This window comes from Thamnophis sirtalis, unplaced genomic scaffold, assembly GCF_051295495.1.
Source record: "Thamnophis sirtalis isolate CommonGarterSnake01/CBP01778 unplaced genomic scaffold, rThaSir2_p1.2 scaffold_11, whole genome shotgun sequence".
NCBI lineage: Eukaryota > Metazoa > Chordata > Lepidosauria > Squamata > Natricidae > Thamnophis > Thamnophis sirtalis.
In genome coordinates this window covers 47,640,315-47,660,768 of record NW_028261391.1, presented here as the reverse complement: position 1 = coordinate 47,660,768, position 20,454 = coordinate 47,640,315, and the positions used below count along the sequence as shown (strand labels likewise).

Below are 20,454 nucleotides of genomic sequence, written 5' to 3'. Positions count from 1 at the left end.
TTAAAAAAATTAGGAGTTAATACCTTTTCCATCTGATAGACTTTATTAAAAGGTATAAGGTCATGAGCGAGAGTTTAGTTCATCAGATGAAATTCTACCAAACTCCTGTTTTTTTTCCTACCAGACATTAACACAACTCTTCTCCTACAATGTCTACAACAAGAGGCATCAAATGAACTCACATGTCACACACTTATGTCTGTATGTATCAAAAGAAGGGACCAGGAGAAAAAAAGAATTAACTAGCAACCACAAATTATTAGTAACGTATACAATTTATAAAATTGATTCTGCATTTGCACATACCAATTATTCTCTCACCTGCTTACAAACCACTCTCCCACAGAGTAACTCACAAGAACATGCACAAAGATATACATATTCCTTTCTTCCTTCAAGCAGAATCATAAAAAAGAAGGAAAACACACACCTATGCACAAAGAATGGAAATTGGATGAGGAATAGATGTACCTATAAGGTAACAAAGAAGGAACAAAACTGGATGGAGACAAAGTGAAGAAGATCCATGACCAGAAAGAACACAGAGAAGCCCTTTTTGGGCCTTAAACAAAAGGTTACAAATCAATTAGGCAAGCAGACTCTTCAAAACAAGACACTAATAGTTTTCCAAGGCAACACTTTTTTTTTAGCAGGAGCCTCTGTAACTGTGTCATCTCTGATCCAGTATGTTGTATTTAACAGCTTCTTCTGTTATTAGTGGGCCAAAAGGACACCCTCAATTTACATAGTTCTTCAGAAACAATCCAGGTCTACCCATGTAATAGTTATACCTTTGATTGTTTTATTAGTAAAAAATACATTATTCTGTTAAGCTTCAGTCTTGTCTGCTAACCTATCAAGAAATTATTACAATAATAGTTATACCTCCTAGCTCTGTGTCATTCACAACGCAAGCCCATCACCTATACCTAAATAATGTAATAACAAGTTCAGAATAACTTGGTACCCACTAGATATGTAAATGTCAAATACACAGAAATTTGCTTTTAGAATGCTCATTTGTATGAATCTGGTAGCTCAAGACAGAATTTGCCCATCACCAGTTTTCTGGTACCTTACCTATTTTCTTAGATGTCTCAGTATTGCAAATCTATTTTTGTTCTTATGTTGCTATACACCTATAATACATTTTTAATATGCTAATAACAAACCAAGTGGTGAAGACACTTTCCAGCAGTGAGAATGAATAAATAAAAAATTGAAGACTTCAGCTTGTCCAGAACGCAGCCGCACAAGCAATAGTGGGTGCACCTCAGTACACCCACGTTACACGTATCCTCCGCGAGCTGCACTGGCTGCCCATTGGTCTCCGGACACACTTCAAGGTGCTAGTCGTTACTTTTAAAGCCCTACATGGTATCGGACCTGGTTACTTGAGAGACCTCCTCCTGCCAGTCACCTCCCAAAGACCTATTAGATCCCACAGACTAGGCCTCCTCCGAATTCCATCTGCCGGCCAATGTCGGCTGGCGACTCCTCGGGGGAGGGCCTTCTCTGTGGCTGCTCCGGCCCTCTGGAACGATCTCCCCGTGGAGATCCGGACGCTTACTACCCTTCCGGCCTTCTGCAAAGCAGTTAAGACCTGGCTGTTCCGGCAGGCCTGGGGCTGTTGAACTATACAGCCCCATTCGAGGTTACGGCTGTTGTAGAATTTTAAATTGTTTGTTTTTATTTTATTTTTGTATCCCCTCCCTTTTTATTGTAAGCCGCCCTGAGTCTCTCGGGAATAGGGCGGCATACAAACCTAATAAATGAATGATAAATGAAATGACCATGCTATCTTTCTATCTCTGTTATCCACATTCTCACACATAATACCCATCCTTCCCACACACATTCAAATCATTGTCTAAATCATTAGCTAAATTTAAAAGATGCCTTTAAAGTATTAAAAAAAATATCAAACAATTTGGGAACAGAATAATATATGAAGTAAAAAGCATTAAGATTTCCAACTAATTCCAACTTTCTAGCCACTAATGAGTGGCTAGAAAGTATTAGCTGAAAAGAGAAGGCAGGTGAAAGTATGGTTGACCAAGGGGGATTTGTTTAACTGCTGATTCCTTCCAACAATAGCTCTCAAACTGCCATTAACTGAGCAAACTTCATTAATTTATCCAGTTAGCATTTAGTTCTTCCCTAAAAGAAGTACAAGATCACCTCTAAACAGATAAAATGTTCTGCATCTGAAACAATTCTTTCCAAGTGTTGAGTGTTTTATGACAAAACAACTGATTGACAATTAAGAGTTTAGACAGCCTATATTCCCAGTCTACAACTACAGGTAGAAGATCCAATTTTTTCCCCTTTCATACCTTGACATATTGAATGTCTGAGATTGCTCTGACTGAGTAATCTGGAACATATACTTGAAGAAATGAGGAGTTCAACTGATTGTTGCTATTCCCTATTGCTGGTGTCATGGCATCAATGCGATCTCCTCTATTAAGAGAATCTGAATGATTTAAGCCACAAGAACGAGGTGGTGACTTATTTTCAGCTGGGGGAAAAAGAAAAAGAAAAATAAGAAGAATGCAATTGAAATCCAAAAACCAACATCAGTTTATGGGACAGACAGAGGGTAATTTGAGATAATTGACAAGCTACTTGAATTTAAATTTGTGAGGCTTATTCAGCAAATGAAGTATGTAGATGCGTGTCCTTTGTTAATTTTTCTTGTTCAACCTCTAAAACCATTTTGAACACAAATAAATGTGTTTGAACGCTAACTAATGCATTCAAATTCAAAATAAAATACTTTAATAAAAACAGTATCATATAGTTTAGAATAACATAATTAACATAAACATAATGTAACATAAACATAACATAAAACACAACATAAAACATAACATAACAGCAATATAAAATTCACAAGTAAATGTCCAATGCTTGTAAAACCACTGGGGGATTAGAAACATTTTCCACAGCATTATAAGCAAGTAATATGTCCTAAATTATAAGAGAAATTAAAATGACTTTGCAACTTATGTAGAGACCAGTATGTCAATAAAATAAAAAATGAAAGCCGGTTTGATGATTCTAAATGAAACCTTAATTTTCAATTTACAGATGCTCTAAGAGAAACTTTCTCAGTTTTCACCTACGTGATTATACTCTGGTGTTAATTAATAATGCAAAACTCATATAACTAGTCCTCATATTATGACCATTCATTTAGAGATCATTTGAAATCATGATGGTGCTGAAAAAAATTGACTTATGACTGGTCTCCAAAATTTCCAACCGCAGTGTCCCCCTGGTCATATGATTAAAATTTGAGTGCATGGCAGTCCTTTCACACTTATGACCAAAAAGACACTTCAAATCCCCCATCCATATCTCTCTGCCATCTATGCTATGTTCACTTGGAGGCCCTGCCACCATAGCTGAGCATCACCATCTTCTTTCTTCTAGTGCTGACCAAGTATTTGAGGCTGCTGGCTGCATCAAACCTTTCTTGTCCAAATCATTGGCAGCCTTTTCACAAGGCTTTGAATCCTTCCAAACCCTGACAAGGCGGCCATACACAACTTGTGCAAGGCTGCACACTATTGGAAAAATGTCACAAGTGGTCTCAGAAAAAAGGCCTGGCACAGCCAGCATCAGTAGGATGAAGAAAGCAAACTCAATGGACCTGGCTATGTGCAAGGTGGCAGGGAACTCGGAGTTCAGGCCAGTGAGGATGATTGGCTGAAGCAATTTGTACCAACGGAAGTCAATCCCTACGTTCTATTTGCTATTTCAAATTCAATTTGTAAGAAAGAAAAAAGCCCAAGTACGTATTGCCACATAATTACTGAAGCTTGGCAAAGTTTCAGAATCTTTTTGTAGTATTTAGTTATGTTAGTTATTCAAACACCAACAGCAGAATAGAATTTAATTGTGGCCATTTTAAATGTTTTTCTGCATATTATAGGAAGTTCATCTGAGCATATCATTGCAAAAATAACAAAATAACTGCAATGGACAATAGATAAAATTGGTGTTCAATACGGATACAATCCTATACCAAATACTATCCCTCCATCTTATACACAAGATAATTAAGGCAGAGTCAATTGAAGCCTTTTTAAAAAAAATCCTAGGCTTAAATCATGTTTTTGTAATTTCCATTGCATACTTTCTTCAAGGTCATCTCTGTGGTCTTATATGTACTAATTATTTTATTTCCCGCTGTTATCACCTTCCTAGGGGCACTTACTTTTCCCACCACCTAAGGAAGTTGCCGATCCCCTAGCTCACCTCTCCCATCAGATCTGCTGCTAAATTCTCACAGATGATATAGAACTGGAGACATTGCATCAGGAAAAAGGCAAACCAAACAACAGCTCTTTGTTTACCAGTAAGCAAGAATTCTGACAAATTCTAGCTCATTGTTCACAAACAGTTTGTTTATGACACAGCTATAGGAGTAGTTGAAAAATGAGGAATTAATTGGGAGAAAGTTTAGTATTTGTATCAAATATCCTAGATAATTTCTCCCCTAATACATGAAGTCACAGAAAATCAATCATTAAACCAATTTCCAAACAAGAATTAAATTATGGGAAAGGTTGTTCATTCCTATAATTAAGTGTCAAAAGTTTACTCTGATTATAATAATAATATAGAGAAGCCAGAGACCAAAAGCTAGAAAATCACAGAAGAGCAATGAAGATGATAATAGAACTGGAGACTACATCATGTGATAAACATATAAAGAGATCTGGGTATGTCTTCTAGCCTAACAAAGAGAGGGATTAGGGAATGACATGACAGCTGTCTTCTGGTACTTGAGGGGTTGTCACAGAGGAGAGGGAGTTGACTTATTCTCTAAATAAGACTCAGGGGTGAAACCGTGTTAAAGAGAGATACAATCTGGAATTAAGGAGAAATGTCCTGATAGTGAAAATGATTAATCAATGGAATAGCTTGCCTCCCTTGGTTGTTGATGCTCTATCCTGTGAGGTTTTCAAGAAAAGATTGGGCAATCATTTTTCTGGGATAATATAAGGTCTCCTGCCTTGAACAGTGGATTGGATTAGAAAATCTCCAAGATTCCTTCCAGCTCCATGATTCTATGATTCTAAACAAGGAAGGCTAAGGGCTTCATGGCTGAAACAGGAATAAGGCAATGAAGTGGCTAAAAGCAGTTTAAGAAGCAAAGAAATCTTAACAGAGAAAGATAGAGTGGAAACAATATATTAGAATTAAAGACTTGGGCAATGAAAGAGGTTTGCCCATCCAGACTAATATTGTTTACATTGACTATTGATTAATCTAGATCAGACCTGTCACTATTTTGGTATAGCCCATCTGGATTGGACTGAACTACATTCTTCCACATGAACTCTACCACTGAGCTTTGGCCCTTCCTATAAACAATACACATAGCGGCAAAAGAATTAAATTTGCTGAATTTTCAGTTTATTGGTTTTGGCATTACTTGCAAATGTGACTGCTATGATTGTCATCAGATATAGCAAATTAGAGACTGTGACAGAGTGCAATCTGGTTCAAGGAATATAGTAGTTCATCCATGACATCTTCTGAATGAAATTACCTTAAGGGGACAACATATGGACTGTTTTAAACAACTCCTTCCGTTTTTGTTGCTTCACTCCACATGGAAAACACCACTGAGTGCAAGACTGCATGGAGTCAATGTTCCTACTCTTCCTAGAGCTTTTAGACGAATTAACTCATTATATTCTCATATATAGGAATTTATACTAATCCACAGCAGTAAAACAACTTGTATACTTTGTTTAGCTTTCAAAAATATGTTTAGTTCTTGGTGGTATTTTTAAAGATATGAAAAATGGTAATTGTCAAGGCAGAAGTTTCCGTGACCCAACAAATATCAAGACACAATTCCTTTTTGTTTCAATATCCATTTATTATCTAATCAGAAATAAAAAATTAGGATTATAAAATTTTATTTCTGGTTATACCCATTTCTGGTTTCTGGTTATTTCTGGTTATACCCTGATTATACCCAAACCATTTCTTCTCTAAAAGGATGATATGCAGAATATAAAACTGTTGCTAATAAGTTACAGGGTAGGTGCAAGTTACAACAGAGGTACAGAAGAAGCAAAATATTTACCTGGACTGCCTGGGGCTAATATGTCTGTTCTGCTGACAACAAAGGTACGAGACAAGGATAAAGGAACTAGAGAAGGGAAAAAGAAATGAGACTAAAATCAGAGAGGACAGTAATATTTTTAAAGAAATAATCAGTTTGCCATGGTGAAGAAATCAAATACAATTCAAATATAAGCAAAGGACATAAAGAGAACAATGAAAAACTGATTGGAAAATAAAACATAATAACATTTAGGAAATCAGATGTCAAACAATACATGCTTCTTTCTTAGTTACTTCTTAGTTACAGTTCAAAATTCTCTGAATTTGAAATACAGTTCTGTTAATATTTTTAGAATAATATTACTAACAATAGAAGTTAGAGATATACAAGAGAAGATATCATCATAAGCTGTTTAAAGAAAGTATCTGCCCCATAAAAACACATGCATTTTGTATTTGTGTTAACAATATAAGTACTAATCAAAGCTCATCCTCTTATTCAAACAGGCCATTAAAACAAACAATCCTTGCAAAAAATGAAAGAAATCATTTTGCTTTCTTTTTTCAAATACAAAATAGTGTTATTTCTTTATAATCTTTTGCTGTCAAAGAGGGCAGCAACTACATACTCTTTTAATCCTAATCCAGGAATTCTAAATTATACCAGAAATGAAAGTAAATAGCCATCTTGATGGAAATTATTGTAGCAAATGAGAAAGAAAGAAAGAAAGAAAGAAAGAAAGAAAGAAAGAAAGAAAGAAAGAAAGTTATTTCCATAATATCAACCCATACAGAAATCCAGCGTGCAATTTTTTCACCTTCTTGTTGTAAAAGAAGAGGAGTCATTCCAACAAATGAAGTGATCAAATATCTGGAAAAGGAATTCGTTCCTTCAAAAGCAGGTATACAGAGAAAAGTAGGAGAGAAGGGCAACGCCAATATGTGCTAACAAATACTTCTAAAATTGAACATATTGCTATCAAAAGCATCAAGAATGGTTTCTCAACAGAACAGTAGCACAAAGATGAAGCCAAAGAGAAAATTCAGAGCTTGACCCAAGTTGTCCTTTATTCCTGATCTGATTTAACAAAAATAAATTGTGCTGTATCTGATTGGGAAGCTGAAAATCTAGCTCTAAAAAGATTTTTTTTTAAATAATTCTCTATAGATTTGTCTGAACCTACTGAAAGACTATACTGTCTTTCTCTATTGAAACAACTGTACCAGAATACTTCAGGATAATAACAGTTTCTTCCCTTACAGGGAAGGATACAGGTAGAATACTGTACTTAAGTAGAGAAAGTGATTGAAATAATCCTTGTGATAGATGCATTGCTATGGATTGTTAACATATTCTGTCATGACTCCCCAAAGCTTAGGTTTTAACAAATCTATTTATCATCTACTAGAAGTGAGAGGATCAAAATTATGATTGCTGAATAATTTTGATCTTTGTTGAATAAAACTGGCATTTGTTTTTTGCAAACTTCAACTAAATAAGATTCTATCAGGCTATCTTTCAATTTGCTATGAAAAAGATAACTGAAGTTAATTGTCTTCGCGAATCTTTGTAGCAAAAGCAATGATTTTATTATCTGATTTTCACTAAAATAGCACGTCTGGGTACTATGGTACTTTCTTGCCAATAAACATTGATTCATATGATTCATATGACTTCTTCCAGGTTGAGTGACTTAAGCTAATATAGTATGCCATCATTTCTCTTAACAGCTGTTTCAGATGGAGATGGTGAAAAATTACCTGGTGAGGCTGTGAGAGCCATCACTCCATAGTAAGAGAAAGCACCAGCTTCAAACTTCATTCCTTCTTTCCCAGCCTCTACTTCTACTTTTCCCTGCAGAGGAAAAAAAAGATAACTTTCCTATTTAGAATTAGGGGAAATGCTGGCCTTTAGCCAGATCCATTAATTCATTCACCTCAGCAATCATTTATTCTTTTTCAAAAATAGTTTTTATTTTACATGTGTTCCCAAGTATAATTGGTTTCCTTCAATACCTCAGAGGCTGTTTTTCTCAATTATATTCAATAATTGAACATAAAATATTTTAAATAAAGGAATAAACCATTCTGGCTATAAATTAAACAAGTTCACTATGTGGGACAGTGCCAAATATATTTCCCAATGACATCTGAAGGAATGCTTTATGTTTCTTTCCAATATATACCATAACTTTATTTTCCCCTCTGTAGATTCATAACATTATATTAAAGGCCAGGCAAGCAAGCTTTATAGAATCAGATAGGTAGATGCCTGAACAAAAGCCAGTTTGGTGGTGAAAGTGGAAGAAAATGGCAAGTACAATGTGAGCAGAATACATCAATTCCAAAATTGGGAAACTAGCATTGTTACTTTAAGAATCACAAGATCTGTACCAGGTTCAAGGAATTCTATCTTTTGTGTAATTGTTCAACACTGATAGTACATATAAAAAAATGTCTGGTATTTATAATTTTGAAGCTTTGCATGCTTCAAATTCCAAATTAATTAGCAGCATACAAAAATGGAAATTTTAGAAGCTGTTGGGATCTGATGTTTCATGGTTAGTGCACAAAGAGAATGGCTCCTGTTTTTCCCAGATGGAACTGAGGGCTGCTTCATAGAGTCTAGCAAGAAGTTGATTATGACGGGAAGAGCTCAATGTTTCAATTTAGGTCCTCTTAAAGGTGGCAAATTTTACCAAAGACATTGGGAACTTGGGGGAACAAAGTGAATTAAAAATAAGCAAAACAAAAACAGGAATATTTATTAAGAACTGAAAAAATATAACCTAAGAGAAAGAAAAAAAAATAGAATTCAATAACAGTTCTTATTCTGCTACTATCATGTCTACAGCAAAGTGCTTTCTTCACTTGAGTTGGGAGGAAAATCTATCAAGTATTTTATTTTAGAGCCTACTTTTGCTGTTCCTCAGTAGCACAGTCAGCAGATACTCATTTCTGTGCTGTCCTTTCTTCTACCACCTACTGTGATCTACCAACAGGAAAGACTACCACCAATTACTCCTCTCAGTATGTTTGGCATTCAGTTCAGTTTTGCATTGCTTAATTTTGACTTTACTAGTACTTTCATCACACTATTTCTGGAAATCACATGATTTCCAGGCCCCAGAGGCAGAAATCTACCACTCTAAAAGTGAGAATTCATACATGAGGGCTGACAGCTTTCTTCAGCTGAGAGCTGTGAAGAGTGCAGTGCAGAGGTGGGTTCCTACCAGTTTGCACCTATTTGGTAGAACCGGTTCGTCAAATCTACCGAACCTGTTAGAAAAGGTTCCACCGGTGGACCCAGAAAGCAGGCCACACCTACAGAAGAGGTTCCAAAAATTTTTGAAACCCACCACTCGTGCAGTGCTTTTCTCTTTGTTGGGGTCCCGCCTAGAGGATAAAATCTAAATAGCTTTTTCTCTTTCTGTCTATGAATGTTAGCAGAGATGAATGCTTTTAAAATGGAACCAGGGTTTAACAGATGCAAACGAATGAGATTCACCACTTCAAATATCCTATTTAGAAATGCTAAAGTGGAATTTAAAGGAAAAATGAACAGAGAGCTACTAGATCATTAAAGAATACTACATACAGGTAACCAAAATTTGCAGAGAATATATCAGGAAAGCAAAACTCAGAATAAGATGAATTAGCAAATGATCTCAGGAATAACAAAAAGAGATTATTTGGGTATGTATAAAATAAAAGAAAGAGGGGAAAATAGTACACCAGCTGCTAACTGAAGATAGCAAATGATAACAGATAACAAAAGCAAAACTATTCAATTCCTATTTTAGCTCAGTCTTCTCTGAGAAAAGAATATGTGTTCCACCAGGGAATTATGAAGAACCCGAGGAAGGAACAGGTTTCTAGTTCAAGCTTGTGAGAAATATTAGTCAGATACTGACCTTCAATGAGTTCAAATCTCCAGGGCCAGATGGATTGCATCCTAGGGAACAAAAGGAAATTGCTGAAGATCTGGCCAAAACTCTCCAAACCAGGTGAAATAACAGATGACTAGAAGAAGGAATGCAATGTCCTTATAGAAAAAAGGAACTGCAGACCAGTCAGTCTGATACCTGGGAAGGTTTTGTTTTTAAGGCAATTAATGTTAAGAGACTTGAAAATAATATGGGAAATACTAAAAGTGTGGATTTATTAAGAACAAATTTTTCAAAACTAATTTATTAATTTATTATAGACTGCGTCAATGCATTAGGAATAAATGTATCTTGACTAGCAAAAAAAATCATCAGCTACTCTGTGACAGTCTGATTAGCAAGTATCAGCTGATTCATGCATCTATAATATGGGTCTACAGACTATTTGAAAACCATTCTTGAAACTGAATTTTAATTTCTCAAACTGAAGTGAGATATAAAATAGGATACCACAAAGCTTAGTCCTGGACTATTTTCATCAATATTAATGAGTTGAATGAAGAAATAGAAGGGATTTATGAAATTAGTAGATGATTCAAACTGATGTTAATATTCTATAAGAAAGAAAAGAAAATTCAAAATGATCTTGAGACAAAAGAGAAGTGAATTTAAAAAACATAGAGGAGAGGTTTCTTCTAAGGATGGAGAAAAGTTTGCAACAGGGATCCTGATTTAATTCTGACAGAAATATCTGTGCTGGCTCAATGAAGACAAGTTTATTAAAGCAAAACCTTAATAATGTTGTCTACCACAATGATACAGTTATTATATATAAGAATGTGACTGATTTTAGATAGATGGAAGTTTCATTGTCTTCTCTGACAGGATGCATTTTTACAAAAATGCTGAATACATATTTTCTAAAATTTGCAAGGTAAGTTGCATCATGGACAGAGAATAATGTTACTGTGCTTATTTATATGAACAATGGCTCTCTGAGGTGACCTGATTGGATTAATTCCAAAAAAACTAAAAACTTTAAGCAACTTGCAAAGAGGTTCTATATAACAGATGTCATTTTGTTACCAACCAGCAATTATTTATTTGATCCAAGCCTAAATGTGTATCCCACTGTAAGTCCAATGGAAATAAGAGCAAAGAAAGGTCAACAGTCTTATTGGTAAATCCTGTCCATCAAAGAAAAGAGACACAAGTTTCCATGGAAGGCGGAGGTATTTCCAAAAGTGACTGAGAAAAATGAATAATTGGCACCATCTCATAGTCAGCTGAACAAATAACATTAAGAGTAATTATTATAAAGTGTAAAAAGCCTCTGAGCCATGAAAAGGCTGATGGTAGGTTCGTCCCAAGCAGGCTTCATGAAGTCAATATGATAGGATGTCTTCTTGAATGGCAGAAAGATCTTTGTGTGACTGAAATTCAGGAGGATCCTAGAAAGAATAAGATTTAAGATAGCTGAAAATGCAATCCCGTGGAAATTGTATTCTATGGGACTGAGAAAGAGTAGCCTGGACATGGTCCTAAAGTGGAAAATCAAATGGAACCACGAGGAATCAGTGTGAAATAGTATTTAAGAGACTGAAGTAGGAATGGTAAGGTCTAGGTTCAAAACTACCCTTAGTTATAGAAACTTAGTGGTGACTTAGAGACAATCACTTTTTCTCGGTGCAATCGTGCTCACAGGACAAATGGATTTCTCTTTGTAAGCTATATGTTGCTCCTGGAAAAAAGACAAGAAATATATTCAACAAATAAAATAAATAAATCATTTATATAAAGATATATACACTGCTGTATGAGATATAATATTACAGCCATCATGCCAATCAGGAATAAATTTTTCTGAAACAAACATTCAAAGATTTATCCTTCTTAATCTGATAAGTTTTTCTAATTAGTTAGGAGTTGATCTCATTGTCAAATATTTTTCAGCGTGGTCAGAAATTATGGTAGGACCAGAACAACAGCAGGAATGCAAACTGGATTAAATGCATTATCAGGAAAAGAATATGATCAAACTTTTAACCTGAAGAAAGTTCTCATAGCATACAGGACTAAGAGTAATGGTGTAAAATCAGTTCATACTAAATATTAGGAAAATCTTTCTAACCATGAGAGCAACACAATAGACGAATCAATTATCAAAGAAGGTAATAGACTCTCTTTTGATTGAATTATTTAAATGAAGGTGGATATCCAGCTATTGAGAATGCTTTAATTTTAATTCCTGTGTAAAATAGGATTACACCTTGATAGATAAAATTCTGTGAAAGGCAAGGCTCACACATGGTGGTACTCCGAAGTTGCTTTGACTTAGGCTTATTAAAGAAAATGCAATTGAAGTAGCTTATTATTATGAGCTAAAACCAAACAAATTATATTATAACTTTTAATGTGTGAACCCAACCAAAATCTCTATGGAAAATAGAATGAATTCTAACTCTCAGAATAAAGCTTTACACAATTCCAAGAATTCATCCCACCAACACATTTGAGAAACAATACAAAGAGATCATCAAAAGTGTCATAGCTATATTACCCTAAATACTGGCCTAAAGACAGCAATAGACAATTGCACAGTTTCTATAAGTACAAATTCTACAAATTTGTTAGATATACTGTTACATATTTCTATATAAAAAAGATCAAAAAAATTTCTGATCCAAATAAAACTGAGGCCTTCTGTGAAACCCTTCACCATGTAATACAGACAGTATCTTTCTTTCTTTTAAAACATTTTAAGGTGCTTTGGATTAATAGACAGTAATTAAACCAAAAACACTCATTGAATTCCATGACTAAATGGGAACTTAATCACTACACTGATTCTCAAACCTAGTCAAATTGTGTGATTGTGTGAATTGGCAATTATAGAGTTCAACCATTGGATTGATGGACTGCATTACATGAGGCTTTACCCTCTTACATCTGCGAATGCTTTGGGAGAGAATGCTCTTTGATCTAAGTTTCAGAACACTAGAGGTCCATTAATAGAAAAGGTATTTGTTCAGCTTCATTTGGTACATAAGGATAGTTCTTGACTTATGATCATTTGTTTAACCAAGTTCAGAGTTATGACAGCCTTGGGAAAATTGATCAGTACTCACATTTACAATTATCACACACCCTCTTGATCACATGGTTATAATTTGGGTACTTGGCCACCAGCACACATTTACAGCATTCTGCGGTCATGTGATATATATTTCTTGCCAACACCCATTGGGGAAGCTAAATTCACTTAAAATGGTCATAAAATCAGATCTGACTTTGACTTATGACCACAATGATTTATGACAGACGTTCTTGTCCCAATCACAGTCATAAGTTGAGGATTGCCTGTAGGGATATAAATAGCCAAGACAGAATGACCCACACTCACATTTACATTTGATTTGTGTGGTTTTTTTCCCCATTTAAATGACTATAATTTCAAAAAAAAAGAAAAATGGAATTTTTTTTACAAAATGGGTATAAATGGAAAAAAGTCATTGATATTTCTAGCTATATTTTTAATGACCTAATTTTTAAGAAGTGCCAAGAAAGATAATGAGAATTTTCTTTATAGGAAGACTGACAGTACATTTCACAAAGTCTGCATGAGTAGTAGAGAAACCATCATCCTCTTTAAAAAGCAACTATCCCTTGAAGTGATCAAAAATCGTAAGAAGGATTTACACTCGAAGTTATTTTCTTTACATTTTGATATGAGGTAATAAAACAATGACTAGATCTAGCAAATGAGAGAAAAATAGACTCAGCACAGAGGAAGGTAAAATCCTTTTGAGTTATAAAACAAATTTTGAGCACCATTAAAAATCTTCAAGTCGGAGTCTAAATTACTGACAAATCCTTTCCCGAGAGCTTTAGCTATAAGGGTACTTTTTGAACAATAATTTCTGGTATGCTGAGTAGCAAATGAGTTGACCTTAGTCTTTAATATTGCATCCAGGAAATGGAATCTTGCCACCTTGGAACTCCCAAATCATCACAAAGCCTTCTCTCAAGCTTGACTTCACATTTGCTCTTCTGCTCTGCTGGAAGGCAGATTTACAACGAGCGAAAAAAAGTTTGTACTTGTTCTTTTGACTCAAGGACACTTGATACAAATGAAATGTCTTCACACAATGCTGTATATAATGAGGCTTACATTATACAGTACATCTCTACTGGAGCTGGGCAAGTGATGCTATTGCAGTGTTTCTGAGTGCCTGGAGGCTATGTGGGTCTGGATGGGGACTTCAACTCAACCCAGACTAATCTTGCCAGATTGGCATTGGGTGTTTGGCCAACCAGGGAATGGTGACTTGCCATCTTTGACTAGCGATGGGATTGCATTTCCATGAACTACGCTGGTGTGCAATTTGAGGTGGGAGGATTCCTAGATTCACTGCTCTTGCTTAATGAGCATATATAGCCATGGCAAGGGGAGTTTTTTTACAGATTTATGTTTGCATTCTTTTCTGGACCACAATCACTCACATAATAGTTACCTCACGGCTGCATTATTGTAAAGCTCTAAATCTCCCCTAAAAGTCCACTTGGAAGTTACAACTGGCCCAGAACACAGCGGCACCCAGAGTATTGGGTGCCCATAGGCTCACCTATGTTATACCTTTATTGTATGAACCGTACTGGATCCCTGATTTCTTCCAAGTGTTATCACCTTTAAAGCCCTACAAGCCATGGGGCTTGATTATTTGTGGGGCTGCCTGTCTCTAAGAATATACACCCACTAGATCAGATAGGGTAGGCACACTCAAGGTCCCCTCCCTGAAATCTTGTAGGGTCTTGGAAGTATGCCTTTTCTGCTGCTCCTACCTTCCCACTGGTGATCTGGTGATTTGACAGACACCCCCACCCACACACACACACCATTCTAGTCTTCCAGAACTTCAGTTTTTATTGAGATGCTGACATTGCATGCATAGAAGTTATGGAAAGATTACAATTGAAACTGCTGTAAGGCGTCTCAAGGGGGACATTTCAAGAGGTACAATTATGGCTCAGGGTTTTTATTATTTTACAGTTTTTATTGTTTTTATGATTGTTTTATTAAGTGGTTAGATAGGTGGCCATACAAATCTTTTAAACAAATAAATAAATAAAATAATGTTAATTCTAAAGGAATTTACATAATGATAATTATGTTCCATTTAGTAAACTTTCAAGGGCACCCAGATTAATTCCTCAATCTTATACACAGCCAAATTCTGTATGCAACATGTGGAGTACAGCAATAAATAGTAAGAGTATACTATCAAAACCAGTTCCTTCTCTAGCTATAGCACTTATTCCTCATTGCTTTTATCTTAGAATCTGTTTGTTTCACACTGTATTATTCATTATGTAACTCAGTATTGGATTACTGTCTGGACTTTATTTCTTATAGGCCTTTGGCTATAACAAAGAATTCATTCATTCAAAGCTAGAGGTGACTTAAGCAGATAAATGACTCAAGAATAGACTATGATCCTGATCACAGAGGCCAAGAAAACAACTATATTAGAAATATAAGATTAAAACGCTTTTGCTTAAACATTCATTAGGTGGGATCATTCTTAGCACCTTATTATATAAGGAATTTTATGCAATATATACGTTGTGGCACAGGTTTTCACTGACTACATCAAAAGCATAAATTGTTATCCAAAATTGGTAAGTATATTTCTGTGTGTGGAACTAAAAAAAATATTTTTCCCAAGAACAGAAGATTCTTCTACTTTTTAGTATAAAACAAGTCACTATGTTTATGTTGAGCAAAGGAGTTTCTATTATTTATTAGAATTTTCTACTGTGTATTTTATCTATCATATAAGTAACAACTCTTGGAACAAAAGTCTGTTTGAATTTTAAAACATGTACATTCAGTATACAAGATTAGTAAAATGAAAATAAATATACTCTTTAAGTATACAGAAATAGTTTTTAATAAAAAGTAATATATATTATTAAACAAGCTAAATAAGATCAGATTTGCAACTTTTTTTCTTCATGACTAATTTTAAAGGCTTTTAAAAATACCTCATAAAAACAAGTAAAGCTGCAATTATAATATAAAATATATTAAACCATATGTCAACCATATTTCAAATTTCCTTCATGACTTAATGACTCTTCGTGTTATTTTGGCCATCAGACAAAGGCTTCAGAATTCATAGTTTGTTTTTCTCTCTAAAAATAACATCTGCATAGATAACTGAGGTAAACAAATTTGTGTAAATCAAATTATTTTTATCAATGAAAAAGATATTGTTCCTAACAAACATTCAGACTATCTTGTGAATTGATTTGTGAAAATATCAAAACTATAATAGTTAAGTGGAAATACTGTAGAAGATTTCAGTTTTATTTAAAAACACCAAAGTAATGCATTAAACTAAATAGTATTGTCAAACAGCAGATCTAAAGACCACAAAATTGTTTGGTTTTTCGTTGTCATTTGTTTTAAAAGCAAACCGGTAGGTGGTGCTGTTTGCTTACTACAGTATACATAATTGTTTAGTTTATTAGGCAAAACTAAGATTAGTCCAATTCGTATTACAGATTACCCATAAAATAATGCCCCGAGTTAATAATATGCATACCAGGATTTTATCAAAATGTCATCTGTTCTGGTTATTGACTTAAAAATATTTACTTTTGGAAGGAAATGTGATTTTTCAAGCATATTTGCTGCTTAGTTGTTTCCATTCTGTTTCCACTACTTTAAAATAATTTGGTTTTCACTCTATTTTGATGATGCCAAAACCCAAAATTCAGATAACATTATCTTCCATATGTTGCTAACTTACAATTCTCAGTATCGCTAGTCAACATAGTGAACAATGGAAATGGTGACTTGAAAACATCTACAGGGACTTAAATTATGGAATTAATTGGATGATTTTAATGGTTCATTAAAAGTAGTTAATATTAATTAGGAGTATATCTAAAATTGTATGGTGATCAATACATTGAATAACTGAATAAGAATGTAATACATGGCCCTGGTTTTACATAGGCTAATATTTTCACCTTTTCTTCAAAAGGGTCAACAGCAATTTCTTCGGTCATTTTCAGATTGTGCCTTTTTCTTTCATCTCCTGCTTTATTGTAATGGAATGTATGAAAGATCTTGGGGGAAAAGAGGAGGAGATGCTGCCTAGGAAGCAATCAGACAAGAGAAGCAGGAGCCTGCAGTTGCTTTATGTCAGAGAAATGTAAGAAAGACCCACTTCACTGGACCAAGTAGTGAAATTTGTGTCTTCAGACTTGCAAGTTTCTATTAATGTAGCCTTACAATAAAGTAGAATTAGTTCATTTTGTCATGTTTCCTATCTGGTTTACCAGAGAGAGCTGACATTTATCAGTTAATTATGATTTTTTTCAAAGTATTAGTATTTTCTACTCCTAACTACAAGGCTCCTTTAATCAGACACCCCCAAAATTTTAATAGACACATAATAATTTTCCCATTAAATAAGATGGTGTCGATTGAAGTCTTTCTAAAAAAGTGACTCAGACTAGAATTTGGAAGGAGGAACTGTTGTCTTGACTTTTGCCCTCTCCCTGATATTTTAAACCAGCACAGCTCCATCCTCCCAGTATTTGCACTGAAAAAAGAGCTTCCACTCTTACCAATGGACCTTTTGCCAATACCTCTGAAGCTGCCATTTATTTTTTTAAAGCCATTCAGTCACCATTAGGATGAATAGTATTTTGCTTAACCAAATCTTAAGTTGCCCTATGCAGGCAGAACAAATAACAACGTAATGCAGGAATAATGATGACCCTTTGAACATTCATTGAATGTCATTGAATAGTCATGCAGGTCAGAGGAGAGTTGCAGGAGAAACAAATGCTTATAATCATAGGTCTGACCTGTAAAATTAGAATGAAGTAATCAATAGGTTTGTTTCGCTGATAGAGGTAGTAGTCAGGGGCTTTCTTGTTTTTCTCATCGTACTTCAGCTCCTGAATCACATTGGGATGCTTTAGTAACCTCAGGAGGATCTTTTCAGACATTTGGGATGGGCCAAATGCTTCCACCTCTGAAAACATAAAAACAACTTGATTGATAATGTATAGTACATTTGTTAAGACATAATATATTGATTAACATATTATTAAAATAAATATAAAAGTGGAATGGCAAATATCTCAGGCCAACACATCTCTGTTATTTATTACCTCTGTCTTGTGCCATGTGCATTATGTTCATGTCACTGCTCAGACTGCCCAAGAATTTATCAACCGATCTGGGCAATATTAGGCTGGAGGTAATATCTGTCTATTCATAAAGAGAGACCAGAAATGGAGGAAGCAATTAAAGAAGACATCCTTCTTCCATTTTTTTTGCTCTTCTCTACCTCTGGAAATCTGGCCTAAAATATTTTTTCTCCCAAAAGGGAAAAGGCACACATGTAAAAGAAAAAAGGGAATGGAGATTGGAGGGAGAGAAAAGGGAAAGGTTTATCTTAAATGGTGTAGGGTCTCCCGCTTGGGCGAGGGTTGAACTAGATGACCTACAAGGTCCCTTCCAACTCTGTTAATCTATTAAAAGCAGAAAACAGACAGTGCTCCTGCATGTTTGTTTCACTCCAGCAACTATTTTTAATTAAATGAAAGGCAAAGAAAGTTACATGGTTTTCCTACTGGCATCCAGTTCAGTTTTAGTCTGATCAAGTCTATGAAAGCAATGTGATGCTGCTCCTGGCCTTCTTGAACAATTTTAAGTTGTACAAGCTCTATTTCTGTTAAGCTCTCAGAATTTCTATCAGAACTGAACATAAAATATAAGAGGAGAATATAATGAACAAGGAGATACAATACGCAATTCCCTAACACAGCTTCTCTACTCCATCCACTATTTTATTGATTCTGTTAACAATTTAGCAGTTAGATCCTAATAAGATAAGAACTTTAATAAACCACACTTGCCTGTTGCTAGGAAACGGTGCATTGCCAAAAGCAACTGTGGTGAGATTTTAACCTTCATTTCACTATCTGTCTGTTTGAAGGCAGAGAAATCCTGTTTTCTCTCCCGATGGGCTACTTTCTTTTTGGTCTTGTTATCAGCTAGAGATAAAACAAATAAAAGATTCATTACATTTCGCTCCAGTGTTTACCTTATGATTTCATGTTTATATTCCAATTTATTATTTTTGTATTTATTCCAATTATTTTAAGCTGTTATTATTTACGTAATAAAAGTCCACAAGCCTCTGAGAAACTCCACCCATCTAATTAAAAGTTTGTAATGTCGGGTAACTTTTGATCAAAGTCTTTACCTTATCAAAGCAAACTACTGTAAGATCTGTTTTCATTAGGCTAGCATGTAAAGAAAAACCTGTCAGAGTGCTCCCACTGCTGCTTTTCTGCATTAAAAATTATGGCACTGAGGAAGTGTTCCTGGCTTTACAAATAATGGCAACAAATCCGATATCAGGTAAAGTTTGCCTGAGAAACAGAGTTCTTCCTCAGCATTCCTCCTCCACAAACCAGCTAGAGAATTCCTCAACTCTTTCATGATTCCAAAGGACTTGTGAAGGAGGCTGCAAAAGGAAGGCTCCTATTCTGACATTATGGAAAATCAAACAGGAAACAGGATTAGATGAACTAATTTTATTTTACAAGAAGGCTACATTAACAGAATCTTGCAAATCTGAAGGCACAAACTTCCTCCTGCCGCTTTTAACTGATTGATCCATGAGGAAGGGTCCTTTCTAAGTTTCTTTCCCTAACGTTAAGCCACTGGGGCTGTACATCTCATCTGTTTCCTGATGTCAGCCTCTGTTTTGCTGCTTGCTTTTCGGCTGCCATTGAAACGGGGAGGGAGGGCATGGTATTTGGGTGGGGGAAATAATCTGTACAGGAGGACTGTTAGTTGGGAGTTGTTCTCACCATTCGTTTGCACATATGGAAGGAGGGGAGTTTCCCGCCAAGGCCAACTGTCCAGCATTCCAACCTGATGATGATCTTTGAAGATGTTTCCCACCTGACAGTTGTGGTGATATATGATTGGACTGTGGACTGGGGTACCAAGGGGAGGGGAATGAATCATGTATTGATATCTATTGCTTTCGTGCGCTTTTGCTCAGATCCAGCTTTGCTTTGCTTCTCATCGTTTATAATCAGTAAAAGTACACTTAATTTTGAAACATGGAGTTGAGTGGTTTCTTTCTTGATTATTAAGTGAAGGAGCCGTGACATTAAGCTGGATCTCATTTCGCACCCATCCCGGAGCGAACACCTTCCGAGGGGGGTGCACCCAATGCTGAAAAATGTCCCTCCATGGCAGTGATCAAGAGGAAGACATGGGAGCGGCTGCAGTTCCTTTGGTAACGGAAATGTTGGCCGACCTGCAAATAGAGGAACAATCTGTTCGACCCAGGTGGACTTGGGGAGTGGGACAGAAAGAGGAATCTGAAGAACCATTAACTGGGATTATGGTAAGGAGACCCAGAAAACC

At 35.4% G+C, this 20,454-nt stretch overlaps 1 protein-coding gene across 5 annotated transcripts in view; it reads right to left on the bottom strand.

The window, feature by feature from the left end:
- Positions 1–20,454, bottom strand: part of CNNM2 (cyclin and CBS domain divalent metal cation transport mediator 2) — a 156,489-nt gene that overhangs the window by 20,988 nt on the left and 115,047 nt on the right. For 3 of the 5 annotated variants that reach the window (XM_087725768.1, XM_087725765.1, XM_087725764.1), the window contains 6 exons: positions 18,924–19,061; positions 17,865–18,034; positions 17,019–17,141; positions 7,855–7,948; positions 6,113–6,178; positions 2,337–2,521 (listed from right to left, as the gene is read on the bottom strand). In XM_087725768.1, coding sequence (XP_087581894.1) covers positions 2,337–2,521; positions 6,113–6,178; positions 7,855–7,948; positions 17,019–17,141; positions 17,865–18,034; positions 18,924–19,061 — 776 coding nt within the window. Of the gene's footprint in view, positions 1–2,336; positions 2,522–6,112; positions 6,179–7,854; positions 7,949–10,007; positions 10,049–11,657; positions 11,722–17,018; positions 17,142–17,864; positions 18,035–18,923; positions 19,062–20,454 lie in introns of all 5 variants that reach the window. The other 2 variants (XM_087725766.1, XM_087725767.1) reach the window with 2 other exon arrangements.